This window comes from Stylophora pistillata, chromosome 8 (assembly GCF_964205215.1).
Source record: "Stylophora pistillata chromosome 8, jaStyPist1.2, whole genome shotgun sequence".
Classification (NCBI taxonomy): Eukaryota; Metazoa; Cnidaria; class Anthozoa; order Scleractinia; family Pocilloporidae; genus Stylophora; species Stylophora pistillata.
This window is the reverse complement of record NC_142526.1, coordinates 10,992,603-11,009,461: the sequence shown is the minus strand read 5'-3', so window position 1 is coordinate 11,009,461 and position 16,859 is coordinate 10,992,603. Positions and strand designations below refer to the sequence as shown.

The 16,859-nt window shown below is 39.3% G+C and overlaps 2 protein-coding genes, 1 long non-coding RNA gene and 1 pseudogene across 5 annotated transcripts in view; 2 read left to right on the top strand and 2 right to left on the bottom strand.

Annotated features, from left to right (window-relative positions):
- Positions 1-743: 743 nt before the first annotated feature.
- On the bottom strand, positions 744-11,257 carry LOC148724957 (dynamin-related protein Dyn2-like). Of its 2 annotated transcripts, XM_088730730.1 has the most exons (9): positions 11,106-11,257; positions 10,841-10,929; positions 8,030-8,489; positions 7,510-7,842; positions 6,170-6,384; positions 5,229-5,423; positions 4,507-4,642; positions 3,430-3,884; positions 744-1,958 (listed from the first exon to the last, which is right to left on the bottom strand). In XM_088730730.1, exons 3-9 carry the CDS (start codon positions 8,472-8,474, stop codon positions 1,650-1,652), a joined length of 2,088 nt encoding a protein of 695 aa, XP_088586856.1. In that variant the 5' UTR covers positions 8,475-8,489; positions 10,841-10,929; positions 11,106-11,257; the 3' UTR covers positions 744-1,649. The 2 variants fall into 2 exon arrangements, with proteins under 2 accessions (XP_088586856.1, XP_088586855.1); XM_088730729.1 differs by lacking the exon at positions 11,106-11,257 and having other exon boundaries at positions 10,841-11,044.
- A 380-nt stretch (positions 11,258-11,637) lies between these two features.
- Positions 11,638-14,519, top strand: LOC148724956 (uncharacterized; annotated as a pseudogene). Its single transcript, XR_015990784.1, has 5 exons — positions 11,638-12,039; positions 12,358-12,412; positions 12,671-13,045; positions 13,811-13,950; positions 14,287-14,519. The product of XR_015990784.1 is annotated as an uncharacterized LOC148724956 (transcript).
- A 379-nt stretch (positions 14,520-14,898) lies between these two features.
- Positions 14,899-16,139, bottom strand: LOC148724955 (histamine H2 receptor-like). Its single transcript, XM_088731415.1, has one exon. It carries the CDS (start codon positions 16,137-16,139, stop codon positions 15,456-15,458), a length of 684 nt encoding a protein of 227 aa, XP_088587541.1. The 3' UTR covers positions 14,899-15,455.
- Positions 16,140-16,270: 131 nt separating this feature from the next.
- The window catches only part of LOC148724954 (uncharacterized), an 849-nt gene continuing 260 nt past the window's right edge, over positions 16,271-16,859 (top strand). Inside the window, exons 1-2 of the long non-coding RNA XR_015990787.1 lie at positions 16,271-16,362; positions 16,822-16,859. The exon at positions 16,822-16,859 is cut by the window's right edge and continues 260 nt beyond it. This is a non-coding gene — a long non-coding RNA (uncharacterized LOC148724954). The remainder of the gene's footprint in view (positions 16,363-16,821) is intronic.

Below are 16,859 nucleotides of genomic sequence, written 5' to 3'. Positions count from 1 at the left end.
AAGTCAAATAAACAACAATTCCAGTATGGTGAATTTATCGCCAACTTCTCGTAAAATGAAAGACAGTTCGTTTGTTTTTTCACTGAATGGTCAATTTAACACTTTTGTTATTATATAGATATTTTTTGTCATTTCGCCTTTTTTATTCTAAATTTAAAATAGCTTTTGGTAGCAGCGATTATCTGGTAGCCCCAACAATATTAACTTTATACATATTGTGAAATTTGTATTTGAAATGTTCATTTTTGAGCAAAACCCTCGCGGTAAAACTTTCAGTTTTCTCAATTTAAAATCGGGCTAATAAGAGGAAAATAGGCGGGGTTTCACATCAAGAAAACGCTGATACAAGTGTGATGGAAGCTGAGAATGTCATTCACAAAATTTTCTTCATGTACCACCAAAATATATTTGGTCGTTGTTGCATGTCCTGGATGCATGTCCTGGATGCATCATGGAGCGAAAGGTTTGCAAACAAACACTTCTTAAAAAATTGAGAAACTTTTCGAGACTCTTCATCAACAAAGATCGAGGTCGCGAGAACAACTTGCCCCTTGAGGGACCTGGTAAAGGGTTTGCCAATTCCAGCGTATTCATTGTAGACACAAAGAAGGCTGGCAAAAGCTCTCTAAGTTTCATGGAAAGAAGCCATCGTTAATTGGCATTATTCTATCCGAGTCCAAAGTGTAGAAAGATCTACTCTCTTTCTGAGTTATTAGAGATAGAAGTCCACACAGAGACTATGGTTTACTATAGAATTCACAACTTGCCTTTATTGTTTCAATTTCTAAGTGAATGCAATACATTTTTATTTTATCGTGAATATTGAAATTTAGTATATACACACTCAGTGATGTTGGTGTTTCAATCAATCTGATTGGTTCGCTATCTCGGGCTAATCAACAATGTACACCTCCGAGCGAGTGTATAATGTGAAAAACAAAATGGTGGGCGTAAACTCGCGTTTCGCTAAAGTTTCAGAAGCAGAAATTGCCTTTAAATGGCTTCCTTCTAATTTTTTCGAGATCACTTCGTGTGTATATACTAAAACAATTATTCTTTTCAATCTCGGTGAATAGTGGCTAAATATTTACCGAGCTGCGAAGCGGCGAGGTAAATATTCCCGAAAGCCACTATTCACCTTGATTTCAAAGAATAATTGTTAATTATTTTTAATTGCAAATAATGTCATTTAACTGGAACAGAGCCACCTCGTCAATTTGTTAAATAAACCATTGCTGTTGTTATCATTATCTGCCAAACGTCCAATATTGTAGTGGACGAGAATTACGAAAGATTCGTTTAACTTTCCAAAGACCCAGAGCATGAAATAAGATGATTATAAGAGCACAGGGATTTGATTCCAAACGCTACTGAATTAAAGAAAAAAAATCAAAAAGCCCAGAATAAAATTTATTTGAAAAAAATTATTTGAAGAACTAATCCAAGATATGTTGCTGTGTCCTGCTCACTGGTACTCACTTAAAGAATTAAAAATGAAAAATGTCTATAACTAATTGAACTTTTAAAGTCTATCAATTGCAACCGGCTACAACATATATTTCGAATTCTAGGCGAAAAAAACCCCTAGCTACATATTATTACTTGAAAGGCTACGTTATCAAAGATCAAAGCATTCCATGCAGCTACATTTAGCGGTCCTTTCGGGGCGATCCCTGTTTCATGCGTAGTAGTTTATCCAGGACGTTTTGTGTATTGGGCAGCGCTTTCTCCAAAGCGCGGGACTGGTTCCTACACAAGATGCGTTTGTCCCGGATATCCTTCCTTTCCTCCAAAAACTCGACCAAGTTCTCCTTCTCCAAAGCACGGTCAAGGTCATCCACTAGTTGTGAGACGAAGAAATGCAGAATGCAGCGGGGGACCGTGTCACACACGTTCATTTTAAGCACGTTGAAGCATCGCACCACGTTCCCTTTTACATTCTTTATTTCCTCCTGTTCCTAAGAAAAGAACGATAAAGCTTACTTCAGAGCGCCTTGCTTTCCGAACAATTTTTTGAGTTTATGTAAGTGGTATTTCGTGAAAATTTAAAACACTCCTAGCAGCTAGAAAGTGACATTTATCTTTATTTAGCTGACATTTATCTTTATTTAAACACGATCAATTCATCGGCCCATAAAAATACATATCACATACGCAAAGATATTTAAAATTCAAACTACATACTATAACAGTAAAGCTGTTTTCCGTGAATGCCGTGCGTTAGACTTAAAGAATGTCATTGATCTTACGTTTAAATACCCCCAGAGACTGTGTTCCTTATATCGCGTGGTAGACTGTTCCATAATGTGGCGCCATTGTAGCTAAAGCTTTTTCTGTAATAATTAGTGCGCGGTAATGGAACATTTTCAGAGTCCCTGAGGTCATAATCAGAGTCACGCCACGTAAACTTTGAATACAGATAAATCAGATATAATGGTTTATTACGAACCAACTTAACGGCCTGCTCCCAGTTGGCTTGTTAGCTCAATTGGTAGAGCGCTGCACTAGTATCGCAGAGGTCAGTGGTTCGAATCCCGTACAGGCCTGATTTTTTTCAGGTCTGATTTTCGCTATTGCATAACTAGCGCTCTCTACTGCGAGGATCGTGCAGCATACATATACCCTCATTGTATCACCAACACCTTGCAGAAAGCCCTGAAGTGTTTCGCTGAGCTTTCGAAAACATTCGTCACTCGAGGTTCTCAGTGGGGTGATAGCAGTTACTGTTGACGGTTAAAATTTGGCCATTTAACGGCTAACGGTTAATTTTTCCCCGTTGTGATTAAAAGAAACCTTTCTTTTGAGTTAAATTTTTTTCAACGACTACCAGTTAAAATGTGTTAACTTTATGCCTATTTGTTAAAATTTCTGTCGTTTTATGGCTGACGGTTAACCCCACTGATGCCCTCTTACTTCAACCAAAACAAATTGGAAGAAACAAAGACAAATCTCACCCTCCAGATCAACTTCGAAAATATTTGAAAATTTCCGTGACGTTTCAAATTTATTCCCAGGGTGTCCTGATGAGTGGGCAGAGACTTGACTTTAGCTTTCTCTCCTCTTATTTTCGTCTACTGTGCGATCCATGGCAAGAACATTGCCACTCTAGTATTAATTCAAAATTTTTCGTTACGACTGATAGCTCAAACTTTTGGGCGTGAAAAACTTCCCTGCAAGCGTTAAAACACGTTAACCGCCAGTTTCGACTATGATCCAATTTGTGTTCATTCGAACTATATATTAGCGGACTGGCCTTAAAGGTCCCAATGGGAAATTCGAAGTAGTCAATTTTCTTAATGTAACCAGTCGTGAAAAAATGATTTAAAATTGACAAATTACTTTCTCCGCCTTATAGCATTTTAAGCAACTGCAAGTAATCCCAAGAGGGTATCCATCATACAAGTTACCCCGAAAGTTCTCAGTTCTCACCTTATACATGAATTGGTTTGACCCAGAACCTTCAATCTCTTGAAGAAGCTTCTCGGGATAGAGATTTCTCGCAAGATACTTCATGTGACTTGTCGTCTTCGATGTCATGCATGGATGAGGCTTCCTGTGATCTGCCAGAGGAAACCCTTCCCAGACATGAATCTCTCGTGGTGTGGGGATTGGGGCGAAAACAATATCCGTGCTCTTTTTCTGCATTTCCAGGAACTGTCGGATGAATTCCGTGGTCTGGTCGCGTTTCTTGTCAAAAATTAAGCTGACAACTTTCGCTTCAACTGCTTGTTTGAGAGTTGGGAACTTCGACAAGGCTTGTTCGATGGCCTTTTGGACAATATCTCGTAAAGTTGTCTCGACATTTCCGACAAGTTTCTCTGATAGGGGTAGTAACTGATCAACTGGACTCAGAAACAGGACAGGTTTACCATTGGCGTTAAATCCTTTATATGAGAAAAAAAAAAGCAGATAGTCACGGCTTCAGAAGGGTGACTAACTGGATCACTACACTTAAAAATAGTCATGACTGATCAAAAATACCTGACTATACTGAAGCCTTTCCTTTGTGGCACCTCTTTCCGGGCGAAACGATTTGAATCGCGAGGGTGTTTAACTGTATAAGCTTTAAGCCTGTCACCTTTATTCAAGGGACACTTACAATAAGAAAAAAAATCTGACTGATCCTCGGAATAACACGGGTGACCAAGTTGCCACGATTGGTTTCTGCTTTGAATCTAATTGGTTAAGAGAGTGGGGCGAGTTTTCCAGACCAATCACAGAGCAAAGTAAAGCAAAACCAGGCGGGAAATCTCAGATTACTTTAAGCTCTCCATTCAAAATCGAAAACAGAAGAGACGAAAATAACTTATTTGAGATTGTGTTAATGTTAGTAATAAAATTACTATAATGAAATAATGAAATTATTAGTAATGATTATTAGTAATTATAGTAATGAAATTAATGTTAGTAATGAAAGTGGTACACTGCCTCCTACCCTTATTGGTTTTGCCAATAACACTTGTTTTCTCAAAGAAACTCTGTGTAGAGTTTTTAGTTGTCAAATACCTGTATACTTCTCATACAGCAGCCTCTGCAGTAACTGACTGTTTTCACTGCTGTCTCCAAGTGGGGCAGCCACGCCCTCCAATTTTCGCTGTTGTCTTCGTATTTCGTCATTATTACGCATCTCCAGAGGATCCACCTGCGACAAATTTTATCAAAAATGTGTTAAAATCTCTTGCAAAGCCACTGCTTCAGTTTAGCGTGGCTCAATGGCTCGTTTTGAAAGGGTTTTAGACAATGAATTCTTTTGTTTTTTATAATTCAAAGATATTTTGATCTCCAAAGGCAACGTTTTTCATCAAGACAGCTCGCAAACGCGAATTCGAGGCTCACGATGAGTTTATTCTCTTCTTGGGGGGTTAAAAAAGATGTTTAACTCAAAGTAGTTCACGGTAAACCTACAAGTATAATTTGGAAGGCTGGGGATTAAATATTGATAGCTGGGATTGTTCCAAGCGCTCTATATCACATGTAGTACCAAGCGTGAACGTCAAGCTCGGTGGTGGGTCACTACATCCCCACTCATTATGTTACAATCAACGGACTGGGACTGATGCAAATTTCAAACAGATGCAGGAAAATATAAGATTAACTAGAATGAGCTAAATTTCTGTTACGTGGTGTCAATTACATTACCCTTGACGCCAGTTTTCACAATAATGACAATTTATTCATAAACAGACGCTTATGACTTTAAGTCGAAGCAAGAGATCAAAAACACTCACCTTGAAAACCTCTTGGTGAAACGAATTAAACAGCTGCCTGACGCGTTCACCTCCAGCCATGTCAGAAGTGTTGTTAAAAAGAAGTTTATTCAACTCTCTGATGAGATTTCCTTTCAGTTTCATGGCCACTGCACCCTTACCCTCGCTCGTCTCTGGTATCTCGCTGTCCTCTAATTCTACAAGTATATCATCCACCTATTTGAATCAAAACGTTTTGATATAGACCACTTTCATAAATGGTTGCCGTATAAATATTCTTTTGTTTAAATTTAAATTAGCCCTACTGCCCTCGCTTGAGACAATGTATTCTTTTGAATTTTGTACTGGAGAACGAGGCCAGTAGGGCTAATTTAAATTTAATCAAAAGAATATTAATCCGGCAGCCATTTATGAAAGTGGTCTATTAAGACACGACACGATGATGCTGATATATTTCGTGTTGGTTACATGATATGCTCATTATAATTCATAATGTGCTTACATACATACCTGCGTACTTAATTAACGTGGCTGACGCTTAGCTATATAAAGCTAGTTTACAGGTCAGTCACGAAAGAGAAAATAAATGAATAAACCTAGAAGATATATAAAAGTGTTTAAAATGATGGAGTATTATGGAACTGCATAAAATTATAGAACTATTAAACTTATAAAAACTAGGTTAAATTGTGAATAAGATCTTAAACTTGCAACTATATAAAAGTGTTTAAAATGATATAGTATATGAAGCTACATAAAATTATAGAACTATAGTACTTACATACTAAAAAAAAGCAGGGACATTTTGGATTGCTTTCGATATCGAATTTAAAATTCTGCTCGTTGAGTATTAGCCTGGTCAATGCTAGAGTGCTGAACCTTTCGCTCCACTTTCCAGCGGCTTTCCAAAGTGCCGGCCAGTCAGTGATCAAATAACCTATTCTTACAAGCGATTTTTTTACCTCTTTTTTTCGCTTCTTCATTTGTGTTACTAGAATAGGAATCTCTGTGATCATCTTCTCAGCCAGTAAAGAGATCATAGTGTCCATGAGTCGATCAATTCCACAGACATGTTGAATGTCCTTGTACTGAGGATGCCGTGCAAACCATTCTTTCTCTTTGATACGTGTCGTTTCAGCGTCCCAGTCCCTCTCAGCTGGATCTGTGCCATCTTTCCCTGTATGTTTTATGTAAAGAAAAGCAGAAAAATAAGCTATTATTACTATAGCCCTCCTAAGTATTTTAGACTCATTAGACTTAGTCACAGAATTTCACTGACACAAGAAAAGCATCGCATGAAACACAGTCCGAGTGTGCAAACTCACCGCTTTCTTTATATTACGTGTAGAAAGAAATCAAACGCTTCTCGTGCCACATCCTCGACCAATTGGATGCAAAGCTAAGTCAACTGCAAATTGGTCTCAAGTGTTTTCCGCTCTTTAGGGTGTTTACCTGGATTTCAACTTGTCTCTTCCTCTGCTCTCCTCAAGCGACGCTACTTTGGCTTAAGTTTTGCAAGCCTCAGACGTGAGTGAAAATATGCGCGGACATTAGCGGAAAGCTACTAAGTTTATTATCCTTATTATTTGATGGATTGTAAACTCCGTTATCAACACAATTGATACAACCAAATTTTCTCGTAATACTTCATCCGACACAGTATCACAGTTTCATTAGTAACTGGCCCTCTTAACGATTTGACAAAGACGTTAGAAGTCAATAACTACATTTATTACACCGCTCGCAGCGCCCGTGTGCAAGATGAAGCGAATCTTGTGTTCTGATTGGCTACACGAGCGGGCAAGATGGGCCCATCATGCCCACTCGGATTGCCCACATTGATCCCGCGCATGAAAAAAATAGAATTAGAACCAAGTTCGTAATTCTTGGACAATTTCAGCCATGGAAGCGCAAAAAGAATCAGAAGACAGTCAAAACAAAGAAAACAGAAACAACTCTCGTGAGTTTGTTGTCCTACAAACACAGTAGGCTTTCTTTCCCGGCTCTCTAAGTGAAACAGTCATTCTTAATTCTTAATAAAGCGAAATCTTTTGCAATACAATAAATCGTTTATTAACCAAGCTTGTTCGGTCAAGATGGCTGGATATTAGCCTCGTTCTTTTATTCGCATTTTTATGGACCTCGACTTTGTCTCGGTCCATAAAAATGCGAAAAAAGAACTCGGGAAATATCTAGCCATCTTGACCGAACAAGCTTGGTTAATAACTCATATGTACTGGTACGCGTTAAGTTAGCAAAACACTTCAAAGTTAAAAAAAAACACTGAATAAAAATACATTACCTCGCAGCACAATAAATCGATTATCATCCAGTGTAAAGCTAGACCCATTCATGGCCACTCTTTTACCCATGTCGTCCGATTCCCTTAGCTTGTCAGGCTTGGTAAGTGCACAGATTGTACGGCTCCTGAAATCTGGGGCTTTGCGCATAACAAGGTTTATTGCACTGTCGCCTGTGGGGTCCCCTACTTCAGATACTATCACGATGATGCTATTAGTGTTTTTCTCGATGTATTCCAAAACTAAATCTTGGGTCACTTGGTTCATGCGTGGATCGTCATTGGCGAAATGAGCGCCGGGAAGGTCAACCAAGGTAAGAGTCGTGAATTCGGGGCCTGGAGAAGAGGAAAGAGTGAGAAGCTGAAATTATACGTACAACGCAAAATATAGCTAAGTTCCAATTTTAAAACGAACTTAAATCTTTGATAGAGATAATATAAAAAAGAAGTCATTGGATCTCCATCATAAAAATATGCTGTTTATTTTCGGCTCTAGCAATTAAGTTAACTTAAAACATCTTACCTTGCAGAGTAACATTGACAGGGGTTTTCGAAATTGGAGTTCCCCTTTCCTTTGGTAAACGTGCTGAGACATCGTTGAGAAATTTCTCTACGGAGGTATCATCGGGATCTTCCACAGCCCCCCCTAGACCCGATATTTCACATTTTACCTCCACAACCCTCTTCTCGCCGTTTCGTAGGTTGAGTATTATGGGATACGTAGTGCGGGCCTGTAAGGTGTTGGCGGTTTCATTGCGGCGCATTGGGAGAAGATATCGCCCGATCAGACGGTTTATAAGGGTGGTCTTTGCCATGTTTTGACGACCGACCATAACCAAATGAGGAATGTTGAAGGCTTGGCGTAATGTGTCGTTACTTATCATGGTTTGAATAAAGTCAAGAACCACGCCAAACTCACTACTTCGACCATATTTGGCAACAGGTGTTTCGGTGACTTCACCAGACATGGTTTACTTTTGTTTCTGCAATGATTTAACAGACCATATAGAAGTCAGTCATTATCTATCGCCGGAGAGGGGAGGCAAGAGAATTTATTGGGGAGTCACAAAACGGGAACTGTTGAAAATCAACCACTTTTCAACTGTCAATGAGGGAGAAGGGAGTATAAGCATGGTAAATAGCCTTATGGGGAAATTAGCTAGGCAAATGTTCCTTTTACCGCAATTGGCTATAATGGCGCGATCTAATTGGCTAATTTGCCGTTGTCGATGTGAGTACTGACAACGCTGTTCGCGTCAACGTGTCACGCAATGGTCACGCATTAAAGGAATTTTATATTTGACGTCGATCTTGTGGTAAAAATAAATCGGCAGAGAGCAGTTTAATGTGGTCTGAAAAAAACAAGGAAAATTAATGCATTATTAGGCAACTATTGTCGTATAATATTCAGACTACCCTAAATCTAGCTATAAACGTAAAATTAATTAAACGGCAATGTAAAATTAATTAAAACTTATGCTATATGTGATTTGTGATATCGAACTACAGAAATTTTGTTCAACTTCCGTATTCCTTAGTCCATGATCCACACGAACTGTGTCTGTTAACGTTTCGAGCGTTAGCCCTTCGCTCCGACGAAGGGCTAACGCACGAAACGTCAGCTTTTATAACCGTAACGGTGGCCAATTTACCATTTCAGCTTTGTTGATGTTAAGGACATTAGCCAGAAGGCTCATTTTTTGATTGATTATTGATTAGTTCACTAATTTCGGAATGATCTTAGAAAGCTACATAGTTACAATGCTTATCTGTTTTTCTATTGGTTTTGTAATCGGACCTTTCAGCGTCACCACGCGCATATAAAAGGCAAGTTTAGCGTCCCTTTAATCAGTTCTTCGTAAGTTTTGAATAGCATTGGTAAACTTTCGCCCTTTCGTTCTCTCAACCTCTGGCACAAGCGGGACCGAAATTTTATGATCGATCGTTCGATAGATTGATTGACTGTTAAAATAATCGTTATTTTCGTCATTGATTGTGGTTCGTGGTCGATTGCCTTTCAAGAATAAAGATTCGTGCCAACAGTCAACTTTGGTTTGTCATTTCGATCAGTAAAATAGTCCCAAACACCTCGTTAACCGCGTTTTGGAGCGACACGCCCTTGAACTTGAGAATTTAGATTTTGGTCGCCGTAAACGCTACAGTTGATATATTCAAATTATTTCGTAACCCCCACCGACGCAGCGCCAAATACTTTCTTTAGAAACTATCAGCCTTAATTCATGTGTCTGTTAACCTTTCGTACTTGATCAACGAGGACATGCACGAACGTATTTCAAACGATATCACTTAGATGACCTTTGCTACCGATTTACGAGCTCTGTTTTTACCGCTTGCACCCAATCAGGAAAAATTCACCGGATAAAAGTTAAAATATGATCATTCACAATCAATCTGCCCACATCTGCTACACTCGAAGGTGGCGAATCTATCTATAAAATATGTAACCGAAAATTTTCGGATCATCCTCCGTGTAAAAACCTGTGAAGCTCACGAGTGACGTAAAACAAAGACAACAAAACATTATAAACAATAGCGTACAGCAAAACAATACCTTATGAAACAAGGAAAACCTCGTCAGGTTTTTACACCGAGGATGACCCCAATTTTCTTACACATGTAATTCAGTTCAATCTTAGGGCAACGTTATCAGCCGGTTTTATTAATGAATTCATTCTACGATTAATCTGCTTTAAAGGGAACATTATCTTTCCACTGTATGTGCCCAGGCGCAGAAACAGTTGCTAAGTGTGCCCGGTTAAATCGAATGGGAACTAAAATCTATGCTTGATGATTTGCATGAAGTTGGGCGAAAATTAAATGGAGCAACAGAACGATGTGCACACCCGTGAAGCAATGAAGTTCACATGCATTAATTAACTTTCAAACCATTGCGGAAATAAATCTTAGACAAAAGTCAGAACCAAAGCTTCTGGTTAAAACAAGTGTTCTTGTTTACATGGAAAAGCTAGAATCATACGGGCAATATATTCAAGCAGACGACGGCTGTAAAGATTCCTAATATGAGCGTCAGACATTTTTAGTAAACATAGATTCCATAACAGCTCGATACGCCCTTCTGAATCACGAAAGTATTCTGCAAGCTTATATACGGTCGAAGACCCACCAATGTTGACATTCGATACCTTCGAGGAGGTTCGTGGGGATTCATTTAGGCGACGAATTGCTTAAATTCAGTTGTCGAACCGGTAAAACTACGCCACAAAATGCAAAAGGCAAACAGCAGCTGCCTACGCTCTGAGACACACTCAAATTTAAAATGATGTGTTGTGTAACACTGTTATCAGTAAGTTACCTGGCCTCTCGATGAAAGTTTAAATCTTCGGTGAGAAGTTTTGCTTCAAGGTTAGACCGGTCGAAATTGTCCTGAAAACCGTCAACTCCCTGCTGGGAAAAGCATTGATTTAAATGAACTGTACTTTGTACGAAGTATTTCATTAAAGCTTGCAACCCGGGAAAGGCTGTTCACTTTCTCGGAAAATCACGCTTGACTAAACAATCAGCATTAAAACGAGGCAATATCTTTCGGGTTCCGTGCGAACGCGAATTTCATCTCTTGCCTTATTCCTTCTACGACACCCTTCTGAACGAAGACCCCTCCAACATATGTCTCAATTAAAGAGAGCTTTTGGTGAATTATGCTATCTTTTTTTAAAGGGATAAAATTGCCTCCACTTGCTAAACAACCTGAATTAATTAGTGATTTGTGCATATTTGAATTCGTAACCGGAAGTGGTACGTTGCTTTCTAGGAAAAACGGACGTCATTGAGACGTCATTGACGACAAACATTGACGTCATTGAGACGACATTGACGTCAAACGTCATTGAGTTTGGTAATTATCATCGTTATACTGCCTGTCGGTAATACAACGGCACTCCTTCCTATAAACCATTAGCCAATCCAATGTGTTTTACAATTCCCCCGCTGCTATCATTACACATCTACATAGAGAACAAAGGCTGATAGGTTCTAAAGAAACTGTTTGGCGCTGCGTCGGTGGGGGTAACGAAATAATTTGAATATATCAACAAATTTGAAATGGTAAATTGGCCACCGTTATGGTTATAAAAGCTGACGTTTCGAGTGTTAGCTCTGACGAAGGGCTAACGCTCGAAACGTCAGTTTTTATAACCGTAACGGTGGCCAATTTACCATTTCAACTTTGTTGATATATTCAAATTATTACATAGAGAAGAGACTGGGAAAAAAACCCAGTGGAGTTTTCCCCAAATCAGAGCTTTTCTTAGTAACCGGAAATCGAACTCGTATAAAAAACATCATCGTTCTCGGCTAATATCATAGCTATAATTCAGCGATCTGGAGTAGAAACTACGATACAACAAGTGAAAAAAACAGTTTTATTGTCAATAATAAATTCAGGTAAAATTCATTTGAATTAACCCAGTAAATTTGTGCGTAGCCGACTGGTTTTGAAGGCTCCAACATCGACGTTCTCCCCAACCGGAGGAAACTGAAACCACACGAAGCAAGGTAAGAAATAAATCGAAACCCGTAATTCTGTGAATCACAGAGATAGCTAATTTATGTAATTCTTTAGGCTGATTTTCTTAAGTGAGATCTTAATGTCAAAGTCTTTATTTGAGTTGTACACAGGTTCGATGTAGTCATTATCTAGTTATCAATTATTTAGGACCGAAGCTCTCAGTCGGGTAGCAAGATATGCATCAGCGGAAAATTTTTTTCTTTCAATCTTAGCTAAATCATGAATGTAAGTTTCTTTTATAAAATAACACCGATCGGGGATAAGATAAGCACAAACTGACTCAGCCAAATGCCTTACGTCTTTAGTTTACATGAGAACCTCGAGACCGCAAGTACAACATCAATTCACTGTTGGAAAAAGGCAAGAGTACAAAATTCATTGTTTCATGTAAGTAATCAACGGAACAGTTTTCTCTATTAAAATGATATTGCCGGAACTTTAACTGTCTCGATTGCAGAAGTTAAGGTTGGTGTAGAGCCGGTTGCAAACGCCGTGCAAAAAGGACAGATTGCTATTTAAATAAAACAAGAAACTAGACATAGCATTTATTATATTCATTTCTTACTTTTTTTTCAAAAGGCCGTTAACGGTTATGAAAATCAACTCGTCTCTTTTCAGAGAAGAAAAGCAATCCTGCGTTACTTTGTAAATTGTCAACAACGCCTCTGGAATGGCTTCCCAGGCCACACTGAAACTAAAACGATTCTGGCACACAACCTTTGATGATATCTTCAAGGACTTCAGTTCCGACGAGTGGACACTGGAGCCAACCGACCGACGAATGCCAAAGGACTGGGGACAATATAAGGATAGCGCCAAAGTCAAGTTTTTACGGTAAGGATTGTGGAAGGTCTTGGACCTCTATGAATGGGAGAGTTATATTTTGGTACAAGAAGATTGATGAGAAAGACGAGAAAAAAGAATTGAACACAGAGGAAGGAAAATGCACCAGTGACGAAGGAAACAACGATGAACCGAAGAAGACAGATAAGTGTAAGACCTTCATATTTAGACAAAACAAGATATCCTCGATGAGTTTTAAAAATTCATCATATAGGCCTGATACCCCACGCCAGGGTTATTTTGAGAGGTCTACAAGGATCTAAACAAACCAGTCCGGTTCATGATCACGAATTTTGTTCATGTAGTTGACGGGGACACCTCACGCGATAGCTGTCTGTTTTTCTTTAGAAACTTTTAAGGGTCGCAAGGCGCATGTAACTTTACTTCCGTTTGTCGAAATACAAGAGACTTAAAGGAAAAAATGACAGGACGGAAAATGCGTAAACTGTAAGTACCTCCCGTTGTCCCATACAAAGCCGTAGAAAACTTTTCTAAGGCTTTGTATGGGACAACGGGAGGTACTTACAGTGCTCGCATTTTCCGTCCTGTCAGTTGTTTCGACGCAGATGGTAGCTGGAAGTTGAGAGAACTTTTCCCTTGCGCTTACGACAGTCTGTTAAGTTTGCAATATCTAGTTTCGAGTGCTGAAAGAAGCCTCTTTGCATTGAATACGTTGATGTAAAAGCGCGCCGGAGGTAGTTGAGTTCAAGTTCTCCTTCCTGTTGCCACTCGCTTCTCCAAAAAGATCTGCGCTCAAGAGCCCTTATAACTTAAAGGAATGGTTTGTAAATGAAGACCTCTACTGGGATTTTGTTATTAAAACAAGAGACTGGGCATGAGAATGATTCCTCTCTTGATAAATCTATTCATTGTTTTCGAGATGCTTTTATGATTACAAACGAGTTTCCTCCATAGACTCCTTACGGTTCAGGCTGTACGGTCAACAGTGCAAGGTGTGTACTGACGAGACCACTGATGGGACCTTCATAAAGCCACAGTGGTACCGAGAAGAGGTGGAAAAAGTTCTGAAAAACGTTCATAAAAAGATAGGAGAGGTAATTTTGACTCCGAGAGGAGTATCTACTTCAAGCTAGAACAGCAGACAGTCACTTTGTCGGATACCTCGAGTAAAACTATACTCACGAATACCACATTCAAATACCACACTTACACTCTCAAGCAATTGTATTCAAAACTCTAACCGAGTGTGACCTGGTCACTAGTTTTTCATCGTACTTCAGGCGGTTGTCTCTCTTTTACTTAGAGTTTTCATAACTCGCAGTGATGTTTACCTTTGCTCTAACAGGTCGCTGGGATTGCATCGGTTTTGCTTTCATAACTCTCCATGAAATTGAACTCTATGCGTTAACAATGATTTTATCTTATTTCAGGCTATCTACAAATTTCTACCGGAAGACTCCGACAATAGAAAGAGACCCGGAAGAATGCGCAAGCCACACGACAGTAGACGCTGTCAAGCATGCCACGAGGGGCAATGTAGTAGCAAGTGAATCACTAAAAATCGAATTTATTGAAATGTCAATTAAAAATCGTTCATTTCAAAATCTTATTATGGAATTGTACCTCCGGCATAATTCTGAAATAAATAATGTGAGAAAAGCAATCTGGTGCGCAAAAAACTTCGGCTTCATAATCACATGCTGTTCAGCAAGCGAGCCCGCGACTTCTCCACTCGAAGAAGATCAAGGACTTGACCCGAGAAAACGGCGGAAACCGAACCTAGCCATAACTTTTCAAGAAAAACTGGTGCCGCGTCAGTTCCCACTTACCCCCTGAGTGATTTTTCTACAGGTAGTTCTCACTCATTCGTTTTTCATATTCACGATTCGAGATCCACCAGGTTATAACAAAGATACAGTTATTGTCGCTTAAATTATTTGAGATAGAGAAGAACGATATCAACTAGGAGACGCGAGACCATAACTGACCTTGCCATATTTATTGATTATTAGCATTTCCTTTATTATCGTCACTATCATTTATTGCAAAGAGGTGGCTTTTTTATAAGAGCAGCAATGCTGGTTCCCTAATTCAGCCGCTTTCGTGTGTTGCACTCGAAATCTGGGTTTATTCAGGAATAAAAACTTCAAATTTTGTTTACTTGTGGGAATGTGAAGGATGCATCTAATATCAAGTTGTAGATTTCATTATCTCTTTCATGAAATCATCTTGAAATGATAGCATCAGTGAAGACTCCTAAATTTAGGGCATATCGCCTAAACATAAATGAAAAGGTGTGTTTAGAAAATGGCCTCTTCCGGTTTCTAGATCGTTATCGACCTGGAGGTAAGCTCGGTAAGGCTACTTAGCAGTTTCTTTTGCGCTAGTTCAATCTAAAGTTCATTTTTGCCTTGTTCATAGTCTGTAGGCAGGCTATCGTAATAAGGTCTCTAAGATACGCGTTCCTCTGCACGCGGGAAGATTCGGAACGAGTCAAGGAAAATTTTTCCTGTGGTCTGGCCGCTGTACTTCTCGCGGGCTCGTGTTTCTCAAGTCCTCGTACATTCCCACGGGCGTAGCAACCCCCGTGCCGAAGGGCTTATAATGAGTGGCTGCTCGAAGGCAATCTTGTTCGTTCGTTCTTCCGCTCATTAGCTTTATTTTGTTTCCTATCGGCCTTGTTTCCAACACACCAAAAGCTGTTTATCCCTTTTTGTACATCTCTTGACCGGAAAGCGTAGATCGCAGGGTTTATACCGGGTAAAGTGTAAACAATGTAGAGGAATGTAGTGAACACTTTAGAATCGATCTGTATTCCTTTCTGAAACTTCCACAACGTAAGGGTTACTAAGAAAGGAAGCCAGCTGACCAGGAAGGCACCAGCCATGGTCACCAGCATTTTGGCAGCTTTTAGTTGTCTTTTGAAATCTGAAATTTGAATTCTTCTTACACTACCCCCGGTGTCGGTATGTGAGGCAGTTTCTTCGCTCGTACCAGGCTTCACTCGGCTAGCGTGATTCCGTGCGATTCGATAGATTTTAAAATAAATGGCCGACATGGTTCCAAAAGGAAAAATGAAAATAAAAATCCATTCTAAAGTCATGTAAACCATTTCGAAAGTAGGTTTTTCGTCGTAGGACTCCACCTCTCCGAAAATAACTTCATGAGGTCGCCAAATCAATGGAGGGGACGCGAGAAGGATAGCGGAGATCCATATAACTAGAATAGAAACATATATTTTAGTTTTTTTGACAAAGTTTGGGTACTGCAGCGGCCGTGTCATGGCTAAGTAGAGAGCTTAAGCATCGGACGTTTTTGATTCACGGACGTCCACCGGAAGTTTAAATATGAGCTTCGCAATCAGTACGCATGTGCAGACGTTTTTGACGTGAGGTTGCAGACGTGAAAGTGGAATGTTTGCCGTGCGTGTTGTTTTGCTCTGTTTCAGGACTGTCTCAGTACAAGACTGACACCATGTCTTCATTTTCAATCGTCAAATCAAACCCGTAAGTACATTGTAGGTTTCATAAGAAAGTAGTTTTTTATCTGCACTTAAACAATAACTTTTAAAAATGGGACAAAATGTGCCTAACTTCGTGTTTGGCACAAGTTTCCGCAGGTTCTGTTACTTGGTTTTGTTTGATCGTGAATTCTTTTTTGTTTGTCGCCATTCTTTTAGTTATCCTACGAGCAGAGGTTTTTTTCCAGAACAGGAAAAATACTTATATAATAGCAAGTTATCTTGCCATGTGTTTGTTTTTGTTATTAGTTGTTTTCTTTTTGTCGAGAGGTTTATGTCGTTGCCGTATTTCACGTTCAAGAAAGTGCATTAATTTCCCCGCCATTAAGCTTTTTATTTTTAGTGCTGAAATGTGATCGACTATTTTATACAGCTACTACCTACAGTAACACTCGCTTCTATCTTTTTTCTTTTATGTAGTGTGCCTATGGAATGGTCTGAACAGCACGACGTAGCACTAATGAAAGAAGTCAGAGTGCAGAA

What these genes read in the sequence shown, in the direction of transcription:
- LOC148724957 (XM_088730730.1), bottom strand. Translation starts at nt 8,474, where the DNA reads ATGTCTGGTGAAGTCACCGAAACACCTGTTGCCAAATATGGTCGAAGT. An exon ending in TCGATTTATTGTGCTGCGAG is followed by an intron (nt 6,385 to 7,509) that starts GTAATGTATTTT and finishes TAAAACATACAG; the next exon opens with GGAAAGATGGCACAGATCCA. An exon ending in CAAACCAATTCATGTATAAG is followed by an intron (nt 1,959 to 3,429) that starts GTGAGAACTGAG and finishes TTCTTTTCTTAG; the next exon opens with GAACAGGAGGAAATAAAGAA.
- LOC148724955 (XM_088731415.1), bottom strand. Translation starts at nt 16,139, where the DNA reads ATGACACGGCCGCTGCAGTACCCAAACTTTGTCAAAAAAACTAAAATA.